The sequence below is a fragment of the Podarcis gaigeae genome, assembly GCF_964106915.1.
Source record: "Podarcis gaigeae genome assembly, chromosome: 11".
NCBI lineage: Eukaryota > Metazoa > Chordata > Lepidosauria > Squamata > Lacertidae > Podarcis > Podarcis gaigeae.
Genome location: NC_139687.1, coordinates 2,245,552 through 2,266,831, shown reverse-complemented (window position 1 = coordinate 2,266,831; position 21,280 = coordinate 2,245,552). Strand labels below are relative to the sequence as shown.

Here is a 21,280-nt window from a genome sequence, read left to right as displayed (position 1 = left end):
GGCAGAAAGTGGGGCGCAGCACCCAAGTTATGGTCTGGACTCAACTAAGTACAGTGGTGCCTGGGGTTACAAACAGCCTAGTTAATGAACATTTTGGATTATGACCACTTCAAACCCGGAAATGAGTGTTCTGGTTTGCATTGGGGGTTTTTTGGGGGGGTTGTGGGGTTTTTGGGCATACGAATGGATGTTCAGGGGTACACTTCTGTTTTGTTGGCACAGCCTTCTGTCACTCAGACTCCCTTCCAGCTGAGGGATCCCTGCTCCCTCCTGCTTGCACACAAGTAGGATTTGGGATTGGGGCTGCTCCGATAGGCAGTGTGAAGCCTCCCTTCTCGGCTGAGATATCCCCAGGCTGCATAGTTGCTGGGGAAGGTGGAGGCAGCCCGGAAGCTGCATCTTAGAGCCCCTGCACCACCTGAAGGCAGCCAGGAGTTCCCCAGCAAGCCAACTGGAAATGAATCAAAAGCACAAGAAAACATAAAACAACACTGACTCTGAACTAACCCTAATTCTAATCCTTACCCTAACCCAGTCCTAAAATTAACCCTAACCCAGAAATGGTCTTGTTAGATAGTAAAATTCATGTGAAATTGCTTTCTTAGGGGTTGCTTTTCACCATCTGGAACGGATTAATCCATTTTGCATTACTTTCTGTGGGAAAGCACGCCTTGGTTTAAGTACGCTTTGGTTTAAGAACGGACTTCCGGAACAGATTTAAGTTTGTAAACCAAGGTACCACTGTAGTCCTGCCAGCAGAAAACTTCCCCTAGCACTATGGGGCTTTCTCCCCTCCCTCCTTCCCCTAATGCACCCCCAATTGGTTTGGGGTTGTCAGAAGAGCCCCTGGAAGCGCAAGCAGGGGAGGAGAGGGCAGATCGTTCTCCCAGGAAAGCAGAAATGCTGGCTCTGATGGAGTGAGCTGCTTAGCACTACACTGAATTCCTCCCTCTAAAAAGTTGAAGTTAAAATTAAAGAAGTGTGAGCACTACTTTATATAGTTATAAGCTTTTTGCTGGCAGCGACTTCTATGTCTTTAACAGCTGCACTTTAAGCAGAATATATATATATATATATATATATATATATATATATATATATATATATTAACCAATGGACGTTTTCCTGACTGATGAGGTGCTGGGGGGAAACTCCATATGCTGAATCCCTGCTTGCCACACAGCTGTTGAAAACACAAGAGCCCAGCCAAAAAAGTGATTTTCTACATTATAAACCTAAAACGTCTTGCTGGCCTCAGATGCTCTGTGTTGGCAAACCAGCACAAAGCCCATCAGAATCCCCTGATACAAAGCTCTCCCTTAATGGCGAGGTTAGAAATTGGACAAGTCACAGTCATTAAATCTCAAATAAGACATCAATCAATCATACTTGGCTCACTTGGCACCATTAAAGAACAAATGCCTTGCTGCTAGCCCAGTACAAATTGCAAGCAATACACACATGATATATAAAGAAGGTGCTGCCTTCTTTCTTATGAAATATTATCAGCGAGATCTGAAGTGGAGCCTGCGCACGTGAGGATGAGGAGGCCAGGCTTGCCTGCCTCTGCCCCATCTTCCCTTTGGGCCATTTTCCCCTGAGACTGGATGCCTAAAGAGAACGGTGTGGATACTTGCATTTTGAAGACCTGGCCATAGCTTGTTTCCTATCTTGTGACGTTTTGGTTGGACTAATAGAGGTACCACCCTACTATGGAATATTTTGTCTGTGTCATTCTTTTTAGATTTCAGACATATCCAAGATGTTTGCTGTTGCCACCACAGAATCCTGGACTTGGTGAGCCTCAGTCTCATTCAGCATGGCATCCCCTGAGTTCCTTTTCCTTATGAAAAATAAATCAAATGCAAAATCTTTCTTGGGAGTGGACTCTGTAGATGGAGCACTTCAGACAAAGATAAGATTGACAAGGCCTTATTAGCATTGCGTTTCTAATGCATTACATTTATGGTATTGTGTTCAACCAGGCATTTCCCGTATATTCTCCATAAATTCAACAGTATCGTGTAGGACTACTAGTATAGTATAATACAGCATAGTACAGTGTCAAGTACTGGAACATTTACATTATATTATTGTTATTATTTCAGAAAGAATTCATTTTTTAAAGGAGGAGGAGCAAGAAGTCAAATACTTACAAAGCCATATTCCAAGTCCCAGCACCAGCAGTAATTGAAAAACCTGACAAAGACAGCTTTTAGGAAATCACCAATTAAAATTGTGATGTAGGTCGTCACAGTGTCAGAGACCGTCAGCCGCACAAATTCCTGCAGAAACAACGTTTCTTTTTTAGAAGCAAAGGGTCGGGTTGCTTCTTTATTGAGAGCATTTGGCAAACGCCAAGGAAGCAGCGCTGCTTATCCTCCTGCCATTCACTCCTGTTGTTTGAAATGGGCCACTGGAACACTTACAAGAAACTTAGAGGACTCTTACATTGTGCACGCATGCTAAATGGGGAGCAGGATGCTGTCCTAAAGTGTTTTGTCAGCAGAATCATCTTGAATCATCTTCAGTTTAAGAACAGACCTCTGGAACGAATTAAATACTTAACCTGAGGTACCACTGTACAATAATAATTTTAAAAATTGAAAAATATAAAATACCAAATTCTGATACAGAAGGAAAAATGCACATCCTTGGCTAATTTTACTGTGTGAATATATCCAAATATGCTACCTAGCTCAGGCACACTATTAAATGGAATCCCTTTCATCATTGTGAAGACTTAAGTGGATGTTCCCAGTCATTCATTCTCAATCTGCTCTAAACAACTAGGAAAGAGGTCAGGGGTTTGTTTCTCATATATTCATACTGTATATTTCATGGTAAAAAGAGCTTAATGCATCCTGGGAGATGGCCCAGCTGTGATATCATGACTTGTTTAAGACCATGCAGTAAAGGTTGAGACAGAATTATAGACTAGGCCTCCTCTGGCCAAACCAAATAATCCATCCACAGGAGGGCATGTCTCCATATACTTAAGCTTCCCTTAAGTTTGTGGTTTGTGTTGCTGCCCCCTGACACTACTTCAATCACAGCTAAGGTAGAGATCAGGGATTTGGCTGGAGGAGGCGGCTTGTAATTCAAGTCAGGAAGACTTTCATGACACAGTGATTTAGTAATGCTGCCAAAACACCAGAGCAGTCTGGTTGCAGACCCCAAATTTTGAACCATAGATCCCCTCTATTAGAGTGAGCTGTGATTTCCACCCCATCCCAGACTAGGAGGAGGCTGATGATCCCAGAAATATGGGTTCATCCACGTCTATTTCTTGGGGCCAGAACTTGGAATCAAAGCAACAAAATATCCTCCCTCCTTCAGATTCCGGGCTGAAAGTTAAGTCTGTGAGGCCAGAATGCATTAAGAATGAATACTCTTGGGAGTATCAGCAACAAGAATCGTTCCAAAAGCTTTGGGTGCTGTTGTTTTTTCCAAAATGGCTTTACCTGACCAACCATTGTTTCCCAGCAGGGGCCTCTCGGGACATCCGCAAGGCTCACGTGTGGGGGAGGGCCAGTGACGTTTTCAGGGAGGGTCCCGTTGTACAAGTTGGTTAGCCAAATTGTCATGTTCTGCCTCACAATCTTCTCTTCTTCCAGCTGGGAAAAAGGAGAAGTTTTTCAATAGCACAAATCAAATTACACAGAGGTTGCAGCGAGGGGTACCTTTACTGTTTACCTTTACTGGCAGAAGGGATACTCTGAATCAAACTCCATGTCCCCAAGCCAGCTAAAGTTAGTCATGGTTAATTCCAAGGGAAGCTCACTTGTTCTCTTGGTTTCCATTGGACTTATTTGTGACTAATTTAGCTGGACTGGAATATAGAAGTATATCTTTGTAACCTTCTGGAGCTCAAGACTTCAAACTGGAACCTTCTTCTAGAAAGCTGCAAATAAACAGGACATGTAAAAATTAGTCAACTTGCCTTGAGATTGATTTCATCCATGAGAGCAATAATAAATGTGTACAGGTTGCCCAGGAAGAGAGCAAAGATGCGCCCCAGCTGCCACCGGAGGGCGATTCGAGGGTGATAGTTTTCCAGAGCACTGATGACATCAAATACAGTGGGACAGAACATTCCCAGTAGAGACATAACCATGTTTACCTGGAGAGGGAGGGGAGAAACAAGTTTAAAAAGTTTACCTATGCTCTCCTACTAGCAGTTTTAGTACATAGGCAGCCACCATGGGGCCCTTCAGCACAGATGTTTAGCATCAGTTCTCAACTCCCATCAGCTGCAGCCAGCAGAGTCCATGGGCAGACATGATGGGAGTTCCAGTCTACAACCTGAGAGGCATCACTTTAGTACACCTAGTATACAAAGAAAGTGGATCACCAAACCTTGTTTTTGTTTTAAAGTAGATTTTAAAAGCTTCTTACATCGTTTCCCGGTTGTTGTTTTTTTGCGATGTAATTCTCCATACAATGTTTACAAAGATGCATAACATCACAGCAAAATATGCATAAAAATGAATATATTAGTGAAAATAACATACAAAAATGCACTAAGAGAAATTGCTTGCAAATATCTGTACATTAGTCAAAACCACATATTCAGTGAAATTCACAGTAAAATGATTTTAAAAAATTCATGATGATTAAAAAAGCTGCAAATGCTGCAGTAGATTATAGAATTGAATTTAAGACAGGAGAATGAGAAACTGAGCAAATTGCAATTGACAGATCATGGCATCCTTGGTCTGCACAGAACAAGAAATGGGACAGTATGTGTGTCCACATACTTATATTCTTTTCAGCACCAGCTAAAGACCTTTTCTTATTTTCCAAGGCTTTTTGGATGTGCACACACTGATATATGGAATTTTAGATCTGCTCTTAGTAATACTGTGTTATACAATGTGCCTGCTGCCCCACACATACACATATAATTTGCTTTTTTATTGATTTATTGATAGTTATTATATTTTTATGTCTTCTTGTTGTAAGTGTCCCAGAGCGGTATAAAAATAGTGTAAGTAAATAAAAGAATCTGATTGTGTAGCTGTGATTAATAAATTAATAAATGCATTCATTCCATTCATCAGACCTCTAGTTCCTAGTAGCAACAAACTAGTAACAAGAAAATGCAGCTGAGAGAATGATTAACTGCCATCAAAGAGTAACCTTTAGCCCCAGATTGTGAAGCCTGCAAAATTATTGTCTATAAAGCAGCTGTGTTTCTCCAGCTTCTGTGTGGTATTATGATTTTCAGTAAACAAGGCTGAGATTACAGCCAATTCTAAACTCTAGTGTTAAGCATTCCCTGGCATGACAGCACCATAAAGAATATTTAATCTTGACTGCTTGCCATTAAAATTATACTTTCATTAAGAATTAACAGTTTAGTGCATATAAATCATGGTTTGGCTACACATTGTTTGTGCCATGATGGTAATATAACATCTTCGCTGCAAAAAGCAAGAATAAAAGTTTTCTTTCATGGAAACATATTTTCGTTTTTATATAATTAGCTGAACAATCAGATGAATGGGCTATTTTGTTATTTATTGCAATTTACTATTGAGTTCAAAATGATCAGTTGCTGAATAACTCAGGATGTCAGCTATACATTTCATAACAAATTGAAAAATCCTGCAGCATTATCTGAATTTGCTGCAATTTTATTTTTTATTGGGCTTTTTTGCATTTACATCCTATGTTTAATTTTTAAATAAACCATGGCAGCTTACAATAAAACACCTAATACAAACAATGCCCTTAATAATAATAAAAAACACTGCTAAAATTAGAAGATGGGGATTTCAACTAAACCTTAGGAAGAGCATCCTGATGGTGTAAGCTGTTTAGCAGGAGGAGGCAATGGACTCTCCTTAATCAGAGGCTGGAGAACCACCTCTCAGGAAGCTGTACTTGTCCATTTCCCTGAACTGGCAGGTGCGGGGAGTTGGGCTAGATGACCTTTGACATCACTTCCAATTCTTATGACACTAAAATATTTTCTAGAACATCACTCCTGTGATGCAGGCCGAGCTGTGGGTGCCTAATACCATTCATATTGGCTGGAGGAGAGCTTGCTAAAATGCAGGAACTGCATCTAATGTCATAATGACCCTCTGAGAAGCAGCTAAGAGGAGAAGAAACCCGCCAGAATCTGCAGGGGTGGTCATCCCAAACTGGAGCCTTTTGGTTCCTCTAACTGAGACCTCTAAAGAGAGCCCCCCACAAAGATACTTCTGAGGGACCAGCCCTTTCTATACCAGGGGCTGCACACTCCCTTGGTGTCCACTTGTCAGTGAACATGAGACAGAAAACTGGAGCTGTCTTGGTTCCAGATGAGTACAGGCCTGAATTAAAGCCCCGTGGGTTCCCTCTGTGGTCAGGACAGGGCCCCCAAGAGTCATGAACTTCCCTACGTTGTGCATGCAGGCAACATCTGGGGCAGCGCATCACTTCAAAAGTCCATCAGGGATCTTCCACAGCTGCCTTTTAGTGTCCAGGACAAAATGTTGAGGGCAGCACTTTAAACCACATGGAAAAAAATACTGTTTTTCAGTAATGGTAACAGAAATCCCAAAACTTATTGCCCTTTTATATTCCTAATGCAACCGATCAATGATATACAGATTTCCACAGACGTGTAACTGGGAATACATTTTCTCACAAAGAAAGAGTCTGTTGCTTTCAAAAGCAATCCCTAGCACCACCCTATGAAGCAAAATGATTTGCCACAGCTTCAGTGTGTCTGCAAGCAGAATTTAATATTTGACTGGCATCCATCATGTCTTTCTGTTGTTTGAACTGAAACACCTCCTGTTGGAAACCAGTAAACAAATAATACTGCTAAGTAATTATGGTCAATGCTATGGAGATTTCTCCCCCTTAGATGTGCTGAGAACTTTGCCTTCAACATCATTGCTAATGATATTTTAAACCTGATTTTCCATCTCAACTTCACTGCGTGAACTGCTTGGTAACACCAATAAAATCAATGTCATCTCATCATTGCAAAACCATTCTGTATAGTCTGATAGAGAAGAGATCATTATGGGTCTCTTCAGCTTCGAATGAAATGGCAGCTTAATTTTTTTATATACAATAGTACTAAATTGTACCTGATTATATCATACTCAGAGTATGCCTACTAAAATCAATGGACTTCAGTTAGTCAACTAGCTCAAGCCCATTGATTGCAATTAGTCAATTCTGAGTATGAGTTAGTCAGGTATAGCTCTTTATGTCTTAACACAGAATTCATTCCGCAAGTCTTATTTCATTTTCTGATTTATTGCAAAAGAATGTGATTTACAATAACAGGAAATATTTTTTAAAACGTGTCAGCTATTTTATGATGTGCAACCTAGGCTTTCATGACCATTTTGATACAAGAAGCAATATGTATCTTAATCTTTTTTATTTGCTATCACATATCCACTTTAAGAAAGCTATGGACTGTTAGTATCCTTGTAGACTTTGGCAGGCTTCTTGTTCAGCTGTGTGGGCATTTCAAGCTACATCAACTACGTAATGTAGTTCCTTAAGGCTGAATCTGCAGTTCCCTTGTCCTCTATTCAGACAAGCTGACTGTGTTTCCTGTTACACTATAGGAATGATGTCAGACTAATATATAAAGTAAAACATGTAACAATGGGAAACGGAGAAGTGAAGAGGAAGAGAACGTAAGTCTTACATTGTAAGGAAATCCGACTGAATGGAAGCTATCAGACCAAAAGTGATATAGTTGGAAATCGTTTTGTCTTCTTTTTTATTTGCAAGGTAAAAAGAACAAAAGAGCCTAAACAGTTTTAATCCTAGCAGATGTTGTCCTGCTGCTGTAATGATGGCAGGCCAGTTAAAGAGTGAGTAGATCCAATACTGGCCAGGATCCAAATGGGCTTGCATTTGCCCATTAAGTGAATAGGATGTTTTTGGAAAGAGCAAACCCTATGTGATGCCATATCATAAACTCCCTCAAGATTTAAGATTCTGTTTTTATGTGTTTTTTATTTATTGCATAGCTCAAGTTTTTATTTTTATGTATAATTCTTATGTATGTTCATGTGCTTAGGTGTCACCTGTACTTGGTTGCCTTATTCATAAATCTGAATATTTCACAATCACATAAATTGCTTTTGCCATCCATTATGGGAAGGAGGGAGAGAGAAAGCACAATGCAATTTCTGTACAAAGAGAGAGAGAAGGGGGTAGGAGATGGGGGAGAGGAAGAGAGAAAAGAGATAGCAGAAAAGGGGAGGAGGAAGAAAAGGCGGTGACAGCAAGTCCGAGCATTAGGCAGAGTGAGGCGACTGAAGCAGCAGATGCTGTGAGACGCAAAGTGAAGGCAAGATATTGGAGGACAGAGTTGTGTTTCCTGCTTTACAGTGGAGGAGAATATGCTGTCCAGTGTTGACACAAGATTCAACTGCAAGTATGGTCACTTTTTGTATGTGGAAGTGGGAGCGGCTTTCATCTTGTACTCCACCTCAAGCAGCAAAATGGTGGTGCTGAGTGATAAGAAGAGAGAGAAAAGCCTCCCTAACCACTGTTCTGGCCCACCACTAGCATGCAGCCCTGAGTCCAGATGACTCCTGAGGGAATGTGGCTCTCAACAAGGGGGGCAGGATCCCTCACCCCTGCCCTACATCAACCTGCTCAGTAAAGACAACACAGGCTTCCCAATACATCTGTTTTAGAAAACAAAACATGCTGGTACGAACTTCATTCCTCTCCCACCAGCCATAGTTTTCAAGGCCTTCCAAAGCAAATTGTTGGGATCGCCTCACAACAAAGTAGATGAGGTAGCCACTCCCAGCTAGTGTGCAAAAGGCAAAGAAATTAGCGAGAACCCTCAGGAATCGGGTCAAGTGGACGTTCTCTTCCTTCCGGCTCTCTTGCTCCTCCACAATTGCTTCCTGTATTTGTTACAAACAAACAAGAAAAACATTCATCAGTATTCATGATACCAAGAAGTATAATAGCATTCGCCTAAATTAGCCACCGCCGACCTGGTGCCTGGACTAAACTCTCATCAGCCCCAGCCAGCAGAACTGTTCAAACCACCTGGAGGTCAACAGGTTGTCCATGAATGCAGACTATTTGAAGATCCGTCTCTTCCAGTATAAGCCTGGCCACTCACATCATTCATAAGGGACACGGCTTTCCTCCGTGTCCTTTATCCTTCAGACGCTGGCTGGCTGAAACAAGGAACAGGGAGTCATGGCTGGAGTAGGAAAGATAGGGATAAATCTCCCCTCCAAGATTGCTGCAATCCACATAGCAATTGGTGTCTCGCAGGGCTAGAATTAATTTTTAAAAAACAAGAGATGTGGCTAACTTTAAACATTATGCGTAACACATTGTTTGACCCTGATGTGTGACTAACAGCAGCAAGGTGTTTAATGGGATATGTAAGCAAAGAAACTTGCAACTAACTATATTGTGGCACAACAAAACTGGGCTGAAAGCCAAGCAGCCCAGGCGTTTGCGTTTGCCAGTTCAGTGGTCAGCTTCCACAGCTGCAGGAATATGCCAGGCCTCCTTTTTCCAGGACTCTTCCCTAAGAATCAGTTTGCGTAGTAAGAATCCAAGAACCACCTTTGTTTACAGGCTGTTGACAAGGATCTTCTCTTTCACCAGGCCTCATAGATCTCTTCCAAGGCCTTTCAGTCTCTTTTCCCACCTTTTTTCAGGAAGCCAGCCTCCCTCCCTGGGTCAGAGATGCAGCAATCTACCCCAGTATTGTCTACACTGACTGAGAGCAGGAGACATTCCAGCCATGTCTGGAGATGCCAGGGATTGAAAGTGGTACTTTCTGTCTGCAAAGACTATGTGAACCTCGGTGACATTCATACCTGAGATCAGACTTTATACATTACCTTAAAGCTAGTTGTTATTGATGCAAATTTGTTATCTGCTGTTTCAGGATTGCCAATCAAGTAATCCCAGCTCGTGAACATTTTCCAGCTGAAGTTAAAACTGTTATCATCTCCACCACCATCGTCATGGGCATTCTTTGCCATTCTGAAAGGGGGGAGGGAGTATTTTTTAACATGCTAAAAATGTAATGGGTTTGGCCTAGAGTTGCTCCTCCCCCATCACAGATGGATCTGAGATTCAGCAAAGTCACTCCAGTGGAAGAAACCCCCCACTCCCAGTGCCAGTGCTACCTCCCCCCCTGTTCAGGAAGATGCTGAGCCCCACCAGAGCGGTGTTTCAGAGGGATGCAGAGAAAGGAGGACTCCGTGAGAGCAGCACCTCCTTCCTCTGGTGCCCCAGAACTCTGCGGATCTCAGCTCTGGATGCAAACCAATGTGTGAAACAGTCCTCAGAAAATCTCAGGAGGGTGGGGTGGGGTAAATCTCGTTTTATTTTCTAAGGGCTGTCAACTGATTAAAACATTTTAGTTGATTATTGGTCATCTGCTTCTGACTAATTGTTTACTCAGTCAATCAAGTTTAATTAAATTTGCATATTGCCAGAATCTCAATATACAGGTGCTCCTTTAAGAAACTGAGGAAGTATAACTTACAATTTAACGTAAAAAAAATTCCTTCCAGTAGCACCTTAAAGACCAACTAAGTCAGTTCTTGGTATGAGCTTTCGTGTGCATGCACACTTCTTCAGATACACTGAAGAAGTGTGCATGCACACGAAAGCTCACACCAAGAACTGACTTAGTTGGTCTTTAAGGTGCTACTGGAAGGAATTTTTTTTGTTTTGACTATGGCAGACCAACACGGCTACCTATCTGTAACTATTACAATTTAACGAACATACGTCACACCATTAAAAAAAGAAGCTTTAATTGCATAATCTGCAGGTTAAACAATTAGCTGCAATCCAATGCTCATTTTCTGGAGAGTGATCCACACTGAATAAAGTGGGACCTACTTCTCTATTAAGGAACTTAGGAATCTGCTTTACCTCAGAGTGAGCACCTCTGACAAAGGTCTTTCTCATCACCTGCTACCTGATCCACTTCACTGGAGTTCCAAGGGCTGTGGGACTTTTTGCATGCAAAGCGGAGTCTCTTCCACTGAGCTATGGTCCCTCTGGCATTCACTGGACCCAAGAGCCTGGCCTGTGGCCCTTCTCTGTGTTTGTTTGCGACACCAAGCGGCGTTCCTGCTCAGACATCATTGAGATTCACTGAAATTGTGGAGGAGAAAATGGTGCTCCAAAATGTGACTTTATGCATTGCCACAGTTAGGGCCCTCCAGATTGGTGTATTTTTGTGGGTGTATTCTACAACACGCTCTTCACACCATTAATAGCACATTCATTGTGGGTTTATTTTGCCTTATTAGTTGCCAGTTGCTATAGCACACTACTGCTGCCCAGAGGGGCAATAGCACAACAAAAGTGGGACAGAAAACCAAACAAACCCGAGAGCATTTATGAAAAGTTAATTTTAGCAGGAAGTTACAGGATATGTGCTGACTCAGAATGAAGCTGTATGGCCACCCACGGATGGAACTGAAAGCATATGACTGCCCACAGAGCATCATGAACACAAATAATCAAGAATGCACAATAAAAAGGATGACTGAGGGGCCCTTAAGACCAGCAGGTAACTCAGTCAAAGAGCTAAAAAATGGACTGATGGGAATATTGATGGCTGATTTGTACTTTGATAATTTCTGTAAATGCCTTACCAATTTCATTCTCTCTTTTCTCTCCCCAGTTGTTATGCCTTTTTAGGTACTACCACAAAAAAGAGCCAAGCAAACAAAAAGCTCACAGTTACAGTTGGATTTTGCACTTATCATATTGTTTTCTGTGAAATCATCAACAAGCCAAAGAATATAAGAGGATTTGCTCTTAAGGTTACCTAAATATAGATCAAGATTATCTCGTGGCCAGATGGAAATTTAACACATACAGTGCATGTTCACCCCAGGGTGTTCCTTTTGTTTTGCCTCCAGGGATTGTGCTGCAAAGATTTTTTGGTGGTGGGGAGAACCCCAGTGGGTGGCTGGCAGCTACTCAGCTGTAATTCCCTGAGAGGATTCAGTAGGAAGATTTTTCACAAATACAGTATCAAAGAAATATTTTTAATGGCTCCCTCTTAACTGGGTTAAAACAAAATGGTAACTTCTGAAGTGAAATCTTTTGTACCTTAATCAAGCATACTCTGGGAGTGAAGAGACTAAAATAAATGGCTTTTTTCAAGGGTTCAGAATGGGGGTGGGCAACATTTTTCAGTCCAAAGGCAGCATTCTCTTGTGGGGAAGCGTCCGCAAGCTGCAGACTAGTGGGAGTTGGGCTAGAGACAAAGGAGAGTGGAATAACTGGTCTGATTCTCACATTTGCACAGTGGGCTGTATCCTGGCCATGCAGACCACGGAACAAAGAGGAATCTGCCAGAGGCAGATTTAGGGCAGCACAACTGGTTCTGCTGCACTGCTCAGCCTCAGTGAGGATGGACCCTATGCGTGTCAATGGGGGTGCATGCATTTGGGGCTCCCTCACATGAAGGGGAATCCTGGGCCAATCACGAGTGCTCTTCTCATTGGGGAGCCCTACGCATGCAGAGCCCATTTTCACAGAAACATAAAATAGGACTGACAGGGTGTGCGGCCAGCCAGTGCGATCCCACTCCCTGAGTCAGTGTGTAAGGAAGGGTTGTGCCCACCTTGATTTGAGCATTAAACAGTGGGGAGGGTGTGACATCCTTTAATAAATTACCAGTCAGCTAACTGACTGACCTTTCCCTCGCCCTGCCAGGGGGTGCCAGGGTCTGAACCTGGGACCCTTAGCATGCAAAAGATGGGCTCCGTTGCTATATCCCTTCTTCTTATCATGCCTGAAGTGAACATAGAAACCTGCACCTGCAGCATCTTCATTATGGCTGATATATTTAAACATTCAGGGAAGGTGTCCTAGGCTGGGGCACTGAATGCAGCAGGAGGCTGGTGCAAAGAAAAGAGAGGGCCAGCCCGCCCAAGGTATTTTGCTTCCTGAGGCAAAGGGCAAGATGGCACCCAGCCCTATTCCATATACAAAAGCTAACCAGACAGGCATTCGAGTCTTAGCTTAACACTGGTAAAGGAATGGTATCTTAGCAAAGGGTCTGAGAGTTCCCTCCCTGTCTCTCAGCATCACCAAAGGTTGGGCTGGCCCTGAAACTGGAAGGCAATGGTGGAGCCAAGCTCTGTGTGGGATTCTCAAAGAGAAAGCACCAGCAAAGATGAGGCTTTCAAGTTTCACAGTTTGTAGCAATGGCCACAAAAACCCCTGCAACTTGTGAACAACCATTTACAACTTATTCCATATTTGGATTCCTAACCATACGTTCCTGTTCTCTTCTCCCCACAATCTCCAGCCCGCAAGGCCAGATAAGGAAGAATGATTGTAATTTTGGAGTGTTACTTAGCACTATGCTAGATGGAACACTTTACAAAAAAAGAAACTCCCTTTGTTACACATTTGTTTCACACATCTTAGCTGTACAGAAAATGTGATGCTATTTTAGTTTAGGACACCTCTGCCAGACTGTAATTTGTTCCAAAATGAGTAATAAAATAAACATTTGCTGAAAAATGTTAAATAACAGTAAAGTAGTTCAGGATTTCCTGCTCACCTTCTCCCCGCACCCCAAACCCTACATTCATTAATCCTGCTGTTGAAGGTGCTGCACCAGGGATTCAATACAATCAAATTCAAGAGAAACATCCTTTCCCTCCCCACACCCCAACCTTCCATTTTATATTGCCATACAGCAACTGGACTTAAGCTGACAATGGGAAATGGTTTAATTTTAATTTTAATTTTTAGAGATTTGGTGGGATCTGTACTAAGAGGGGGGCAGGATGGAAAGGGAACCTCATCTGGAATTGATTTTATGCATTTAGCTTTTCAGTGAGTGCTAAATGCCAAGAGCATCGAGGATGAGACAAGAAGGACAGAGTCTGAGCGGTGCAGTGGTTAGTGTATGGGACTAGGTTGGAGAGTCTCTGCTCAAATCTCCACTCAGCTATGCAGATTACTGGGCAACCTTGAACTAGTCACGATTTCCCAAGCTAACCTACGGTACCTCACAAGGTTTTGTGAAACAAGGTAAGGACAATCATGCCTGCTGCCTCGAGCATCTTGGAAGACAAGCAGGGTATGACTGCAATAAATACTAAATAGAAATGCGGCTCAGTCTGTGAATATATATCCCATCCTTTATTTCATCAATATCAGAAGAAACTTACGTGCGGATGACAACCATGAAACTGTAACCAATGGACCCAACTCCCACCAAAAAGTAGGAGAGAGGCAGCCGGAACTTCAACCACCCGATAGTTCTCTGGTTATTGTAATAGCCATAGAAGAGGACAGAATACTGTGCAAGACCCTGAAATGTCAACGACAAAGAACAATTTAGATATCTTCCTCTAACTTCAAGCAACAACAAATGCAACTTAAGCCACAGGGATACTTTTAAACTGAACTAATTTGACTCATGCATTGAGTTGGGGTCCAAGAAGCTGACACAGAAGAGGAGGGAGGAAAGATACAAGGGGAAAGGGTGGTGTGTAGAGCTAGTGAGTAGATGGCAGCCACCTTCTGCCCAAATCCCCAAACACAACTTCTAGCCAACTCCTGAGGTTGCCATCAAAATAGAATTTTTTTTTGGGGGGGGGGGATTCAAAACACACAAGAAATGGTCTCACCTCAAAAAAGATATAACAGAGTTCAGAAAAGGGCAAGCAGAATAATCAAGGGGACGAAGCAACTGCCCTATGAGCAGTTTAGGGAAAAGGTAAGAGGTGACATGGATGAAGTCTCAAAGATTATGCCCGGCGTGGAGAAAGTGGACCAAGAAAGGCTTTTCTCCCTCTCATTAGACCTTGTGGACACCAAATGAAGCTGAATGTCGGAAGATTAAAAAGTTATTCTTTGTGCAGAGCAGAGCTAAACGATGGAACTTGCTCCCACAGGACACAGCGATGGCCAACCAGCATGGAGAAAAAGTGACTCCTGGCCATGCTGGCTCAGCTCTGCCTCTATGGTCAGAGGCCATCATGCTTCTGAATACCACTTGCTGGGAAATGCAGGAGGGCTGAGTGCTCAGGTGCGCAGATCCTGCTTGTGGGTTTCCCACAAGCATCTTGTTGGCCTCTGTGAGAACAGGAGGCTGGACTAGATAAGCCACTGGCCTGATCCAATAGGCTCTCCTTACGTCCTTAAGATGGAGTAGGTTGTAAAGCAAACACAGCACAAATGTTTTTCTCATCATCCATCCAGGTGCTTGTGTAAGAAATACACACAACATTTCATATGTGACAGGCAGCAGATGCAGTATTTCCTAAGTGGAGATTAACCTCTGTATTAGAAACCAACATATGCCAGGGAGTTCATTATATCAATCAGTCACTAGATTTTATTCATGTAAGGGATATAACAGATCAACCCTCTTTGAGATGTGAGTCATCTGAAATATTGTGATGGAACGTAAGTGGGGATGCAGCCTGTGAAAGGCTATGCAGGGCTTTATAAATCAAAACCAGGGCTTTGAGTTGTGTTGGAAAAGCAATACTTAAATCTAATAAATGATATACCACTAGGAAATATTCTGATTTGCTAAATGAAATTACTATTGCTTTCCAAATTATTTTTTTAAAAAAACATTTTTTTTTATTAAAGGTGTCTCCCCAGTGCTTTCCAAAATTAAGTAATGGGGTGCAAATGTTTGGTGATGGCTGACAAGAAGTAGTGATACAACTGGAAAAGGGTTTCTTTGAGTCTTTTAGTTACAACAAACATCTGTCTCTGCTGGAAACCGCTTCTTGAGGTGGGCCAGATAGCTGTAAAGCTTGCAAATGGCCATAATGAATTCAAATCAGACACCAAGAGTTCAGCGTGTGCCCTTGTAATCTGCCAAGGACCTGCGGATCAATTGGAAAGAGTTTTAATTGACTGTGGTAATGCGGAGAGGCTTAGCCCTCATGCATATATTTCCCTTCCCTTCTGCTGTTTTGCTGCTGGTTATTTCTTAAAAGTAAACCATTAGTAGATTAAAATGTCAATAGGCTAACATCCTTCTGTTTCATTTAATCGCAAGCCATGCATTTGATGTATTGTGATGGCTGGGCTGCCCGAGACAAGTCACAGACTCTGCCTGCTAAGCCTCATTTGCAATCTTGGCTGTGGTGAAAATGAAATATTAACACATGACAAGTAAATATGACTAGATTTGTGGTATGACTATCAATCCATTTCCTCAGTTTCCTTAGAGCTGACATTGTCTCCACTGGGGAATTATGGGGCTCCTGCACGGTTCAGTTATTTGCAGAACATTGGTGGTGTGTGAAAAACATGGTTGCCCAGTATCCTTTGTTATTTCTCTTGTACCACTGTCCTAAATCATTATTTCCCTGGACTGAAAAGGCACACAAAGTTCTGCTTATCTGTCTCAGTCTTTCCCCTCTATTCTCTTCTGACTGAGCAGGGAACCAAATGTGACCCCTTACATTCAACTTACGGGTTTTAAAAAATGTAACTAGCAGTACTGATAATTCTGGGCATCACAGAAGACATGGAGGGGGGTTTCACCTTTTCCTTCCCAGCTGTGATCCTAAGGAAAATCCCTCCTCTGAAGGGATTTCCACGGACACCAAGGAGGGAAATCTCTATTGACTCCCAATGCAAACAGCAGCTTCAGAGAAGAGATTTTCAGCAGGACTGTAATAAGGGAAGAAAGGGTTACATTTATGCCTGTTGTGACGAGGGATGGATGAATCTTCCATCAATTTCACTTCTCCCAGTTTCTCATTTTTCCCATTTGAAATTCAGTTTCCCACATATCTCTACTGGTTTACAATTAAAAAAAATCTTTATAAACATTTGTCCACATTTTAGTGCAAATTTATTCTAATAAACACACCTTTGTATGTTATTTTGACAATTATAAAGGATTCTGCAAACAATTTCCTCTAAGATTATGCATTCTCTGTGTTATTTTCACTAATATGTGAATTTTTAGACACACATTTGCCTAATATATGCTTTCTTGTATTCATATATTTGGAGATGTGTGAAGTTAGAACCACAGAATCATAGAGTTGGAAGAGACCACAAGGGCCATCGAGTCCAACCCCCTGCCACAGTTAGCTGTGTTCCAGTTCACATATAGATTTGAGAATGACAAATTAGATAATTTCACATTAAAATGCTGATAAAATTGAATTTCTCTCTCTGTCATTGATATTAGACTGATTATTCACTTGTTTTACAAATGGAGATTCAAGGAGATGTACAATGTAGCAGAAAAAATAAAACTAATATAACTCTAAAACAAAATAAAAGCTAGAAACACTGATATACATAAAAAAGCAGTCTAACACAACCCACCCACCTGTGATTACTCTCAATTATTAGCTCTGGCACTTGATGTGAGGGTCATTCCACATCAAACGTCACCCACCATATCAGATTTTGAAGATGGCGTCGTTGGTGGTAGCTCTATTTTGTGCTCCGCGTTGATAATATAGATTTATCAGTATTTTCTAGCACTTTTAAAGCTTTTTTTTTAACTGAGCTTAGTAGTTTTAAACTATTATCTTTTTTTATTAACTGCCAAAGGCCTATTTTTATCCAAAAGAGGTTCGGCAAGCCGCCCTATCTTCACGGAGCTGGTAATTAGCAGACGGGGGAGTCAGCTACTCCTCTGGAAGGACGCCGAGCTTTTTATCCATAAAAAAAAAACAAAAAGGAAGGAACTGAAGCAGCTACAACTCCAAGAAACACAAGGCAAGTTCAACTCGATAATTATTCCAAGGGACTTTTGTTTTTGTTATACTGCCTAGCTACTTTACCGGTTACGCCGTGAGGCTGCTGAATGAGGGAGAAAGACCTAGTTGAATTTTAAAAGAAACAAGTTATAGTATGAAAGCCTAGGACCAGTAATATTTTCCAACATTTTAAATGATTGATACCTCACAAGCCCCGATGTAAATTGCTGGAGAAACTAACAAGTTGAAGAGATTGGAGAGGTCTAGAGGCAACTTCCACAAATCGGCATTTCTGCTATTGATTACTCCAGCTTAGAACAAAAGATAAGTCGCCGTTAAGCAAGCACCCCCTACCATATATCCATATATACCTATATACCCACTATGGTCCTCACCAGGAAAAAATACAAGGACCAAGGAATCTTGCCTAATTCACCACAGAGCCCGATGGAGCGCCGAAGGAGACAAAGTAAAATTACCAGCTACTTTCCTCAAAAAGACTCGAGTAAGAGAACTCAGAATGAGAGTATGCTAGAGGTAGCTATGCCTTTGCCACTCACAGTGTTGGATTGGTCAACACAGCTAAAGGACTTGCAAACAAACAACAAGAGGACAAACCATCCAACAAATTTGGCCCAAGAACTTGCCATAGCAGAGAATGCTACAAAGGCTAATACAGCCAACACACCTGATGCTAATCCTCATTTGTCACCGCTGGAACCTGGAAGCAACCTTTCAACCCACTGGTTGAAAGCCAATGACAGCGGAACAGAAATGCGGGGTGATTATCTTCAGGAGCAGATATACCAGATTTCTACGGATCTCCTTAACGTCAAAAATTTCTTATCGATAACAAACGGGCTTCTCCTGACCCTAGTGGATAATTTCAAACAACATGTGAGCGCTTCAGTCCAGTATACAAATCCCCTAGCCAGCCCGGATCTACCACTCCCCAGCAAACCCCGGAGGAAAAAAGCCGAGCCTAAGATGAAGAAAAGCAAAAATATGAAAAACCTAAGGCGGCTTAAGACAACTCACCGTACCTGTAAAAAATATTGGCAGAAGCTCTTTAACCTTCTTCCATCCCTTTCTACAAATGGAACAAACAAATCCAACTCGAGTGCCATCAAAGAGACACGTAAAGTAGATACACTCACAAAAGAATCTAAACCAAGCTTTGAAGAACCAACACCGAGCTGGGACAAAGGAACTAATCCATCTAAAGTTATACCACCCCAGAGTCCTCTTATGGCCAGCACAGAATCTGTAGACAGAGGTGAGCTGGCGACCCAAGCTATTGAGGGGAACCACTCCTCTCAAGCTCGACAGATGTTGTGTCCCAAAAGAGAATGGAGTTTAGTCCTAATCCCACAAAAGCTTGTCTTTGCTAATTACCCTAAACCGCCTAGATTTTATGCAGGGTCGGACCGTATAGACCACTTTTTGTCCATCATAAGTGGCATTTTACCGGGGGTAGTAAAAGCAATTGACATAGCCGCTATAGAGTATCTACATCAAGATGATTGCTCGGTACGAGCACTGATTACTTTTTTAGATCATAGTCTGGCCAGCTTTATTTTTAGAGCTAAAAACCTATTCAAAAAAGAAAGAATAGTCCTATTAAGAATATTTGAAAATAGAGCACCTTTAACCTCTCTGATGGGGCCCAAGGGCATAGGAATGGAAGTTCACAAAAGGGAAAAAACCAACCACCAAAACCATCAAAATAGAAAGCATAAGTTCCAGCAGGATCATCTCCATCAAACAGTGCCAAATGAAAAAAAGGAAGCTCCACATCCAACTGGCGTCTGGCCTCTCACGTGTGATAGTGAGGACTCCGTTTTGGAGGAAGAACTCTCACTGATAAAGCGATTCTGGTCACTGCACTCTCCAGCTCAAACTGAGATCCTGAAAAGACTTGATTTACTTCGAAGCAGACTAGAAAAAAAGGATGACCAAGGTGAGACAATGAAGGACCCTTATGTGCAGCCCATATCTCCCAAATGTCTAGTGGATAGGAGGACGGTGGGAGGCACCTTTAAATGTGTAGACGTGGAATTACAATCAGAGCCCCCTGTGATGTACAATAAAGTAAGACCAAATCAAGGTGTGAAATCTCAAAGCGCCTGGCACACCTATCTTAAATTGTCTCCGAATGAATTAGCTTCCCCCCCAACTCCAAAATCTAGCCCCAAATCACCAAGAAGAGAGGATCATTACACTCTCTCCAAGCAGTCATCCTCGAAAAGAGCCAATGGGTGTGTTTTTTTAGACACCAAAGAATTGCTGGACGTGGTGGTGACATAGATCCAGCTCCCCGAAGGGCCCGGGGCCTAAAAATGCTGTCTTGGAATATCGCGGGTTGGCACGCCAAGAAAAACAACCAACAATTTTTGTGCTACCTTAAGCAATTTGACATCATCTTCTTTCAGGAGACATGGCAGAATGACCCTATATTTCTCAATGGGTATAACTGCCACTACCTGCCTGCCTCTCCATCTTTAAGGGGCGGCAGATCTAGTGGTGGCCTAGCTTGCTTCATTTCCACGGAGCTGGCGCATTCTCTAACAGCCCTACCCAGCTGCAATTCTCTAGCAACAGCCGCTCTACTTAGCTTCAAGAGAACTACTCTTTTGCTGGTCAATGTCTATATTCCCCCAGGCCAAAAAAACCCCGCGGTCAAGGCTATTTGGGCTGAGCTAGAGGCGTTTTTAGAGCCTTTCGAATCTACTTACCCGTCTGCCCTGACTATTGTGTGTGGAGACTTTAACGCTAGTATAGGAACAGATGACAACAGTCTATACACTCACTTCAACCTATTTATGGACCCTGAAGAACAGACGGATATTGGTGCGACACGACTGTCCAAAGATAGAAGAAGTAATTTTTCAGGTCTCTGCTTAGTGCAGGCTGCCAGACGGAGGGAACTGCTGATATTAAACGGCAACATAGAGGGAGATCGCCCCGGGGAATATACCCATTTTTCCAAGGCTGGGGGAAGCGTTATAGATTATATTCTAATCTCAAGATTTGCTCACAGCTCTGTAAGGAAGTTCCAAGTGGGCCACAATACTCTGAGTGATCACCTACCTCTAATTTTAGAGCTTGCAGGTCGGCCTTTTGACTATTCTATTGCCGAGCCACAATATATACCTTCTGTAAATTTGGGTATACCTGCTCCCAAAAGACTCAAGTGGTCCCCAATACTGAATGAAAATCTAACCCTCCTTCTTCAGTCAGCGGAGTTAAAGCTTATTCGCTCCGCTATTGTGTCAGGCAATTCAGTAGATGCGATTATGGAACGCTTTAAATTACTTTTGGAAAGATTGAAATCCCATTTAACAACAGTGATACATAGTGCCGCTACAAAGAGGGCAAAGGACGGAGCTAGCTGGTTTGACCTGGAGTGCAGGCAAACAAGGAGACAAATGAGAACAGCCTACCAGAGATATAGGAAATCAGGGACTGCCCTCCTACTTAATGCTTATATTTATCTGAGAAGGTCTTACAAACAATTACTAAGGAGAAAGAAACTGGAAGCTGAAAGAGCCGCATGGCACAGTCTGGTTAAGGCATCGCACGAG

General features: G+C 42.3%; 1 protein-coding gene across 1 annotated transcript in view; it reads right to left on the bottom strand.

Moving 5' to 3' along the window:
- Nucleotides 1–21,280, bottom strand: part of TMC1 (transmembrane channel like 1) — a 71,437-nt gene that overhangs the window by 27,711 nt on the left and 22,446 nt on the right. The window contains exons 9-14 of the mRNA XM_083701946.1: nucleotides 14,175–14,317; nucleotides 9,852–9,996; nucleotides 8,694–8,888; nucleotides 3,944–4,123; nucleotides 3,465–3,617; nucleotides 2,157–2,285 (exon numbers count right to left, since the gene is read on the bottom strand). Of these exons, the coding sequence (XP_083558072.1) occupies nucleotides 2,157–2,285; nucleotides 3,465–3,617; nucleotides 3,944–4,123; nucleotides 8,694–8,888; nucleotides 9,852–9,996; nucleotides 14,175–14,317 (945 nt within the window). The remainder of the gene's footprint in view (nucleotides 1–2,156; nucleotides 2,286–3,464; nucleotides 3,618–3,943; nucleotides 4,124–8,693; nucleotides 8,889–9,851; nucleotides 9,997–14,174; nucleotides 14,318–21,280) is intronic.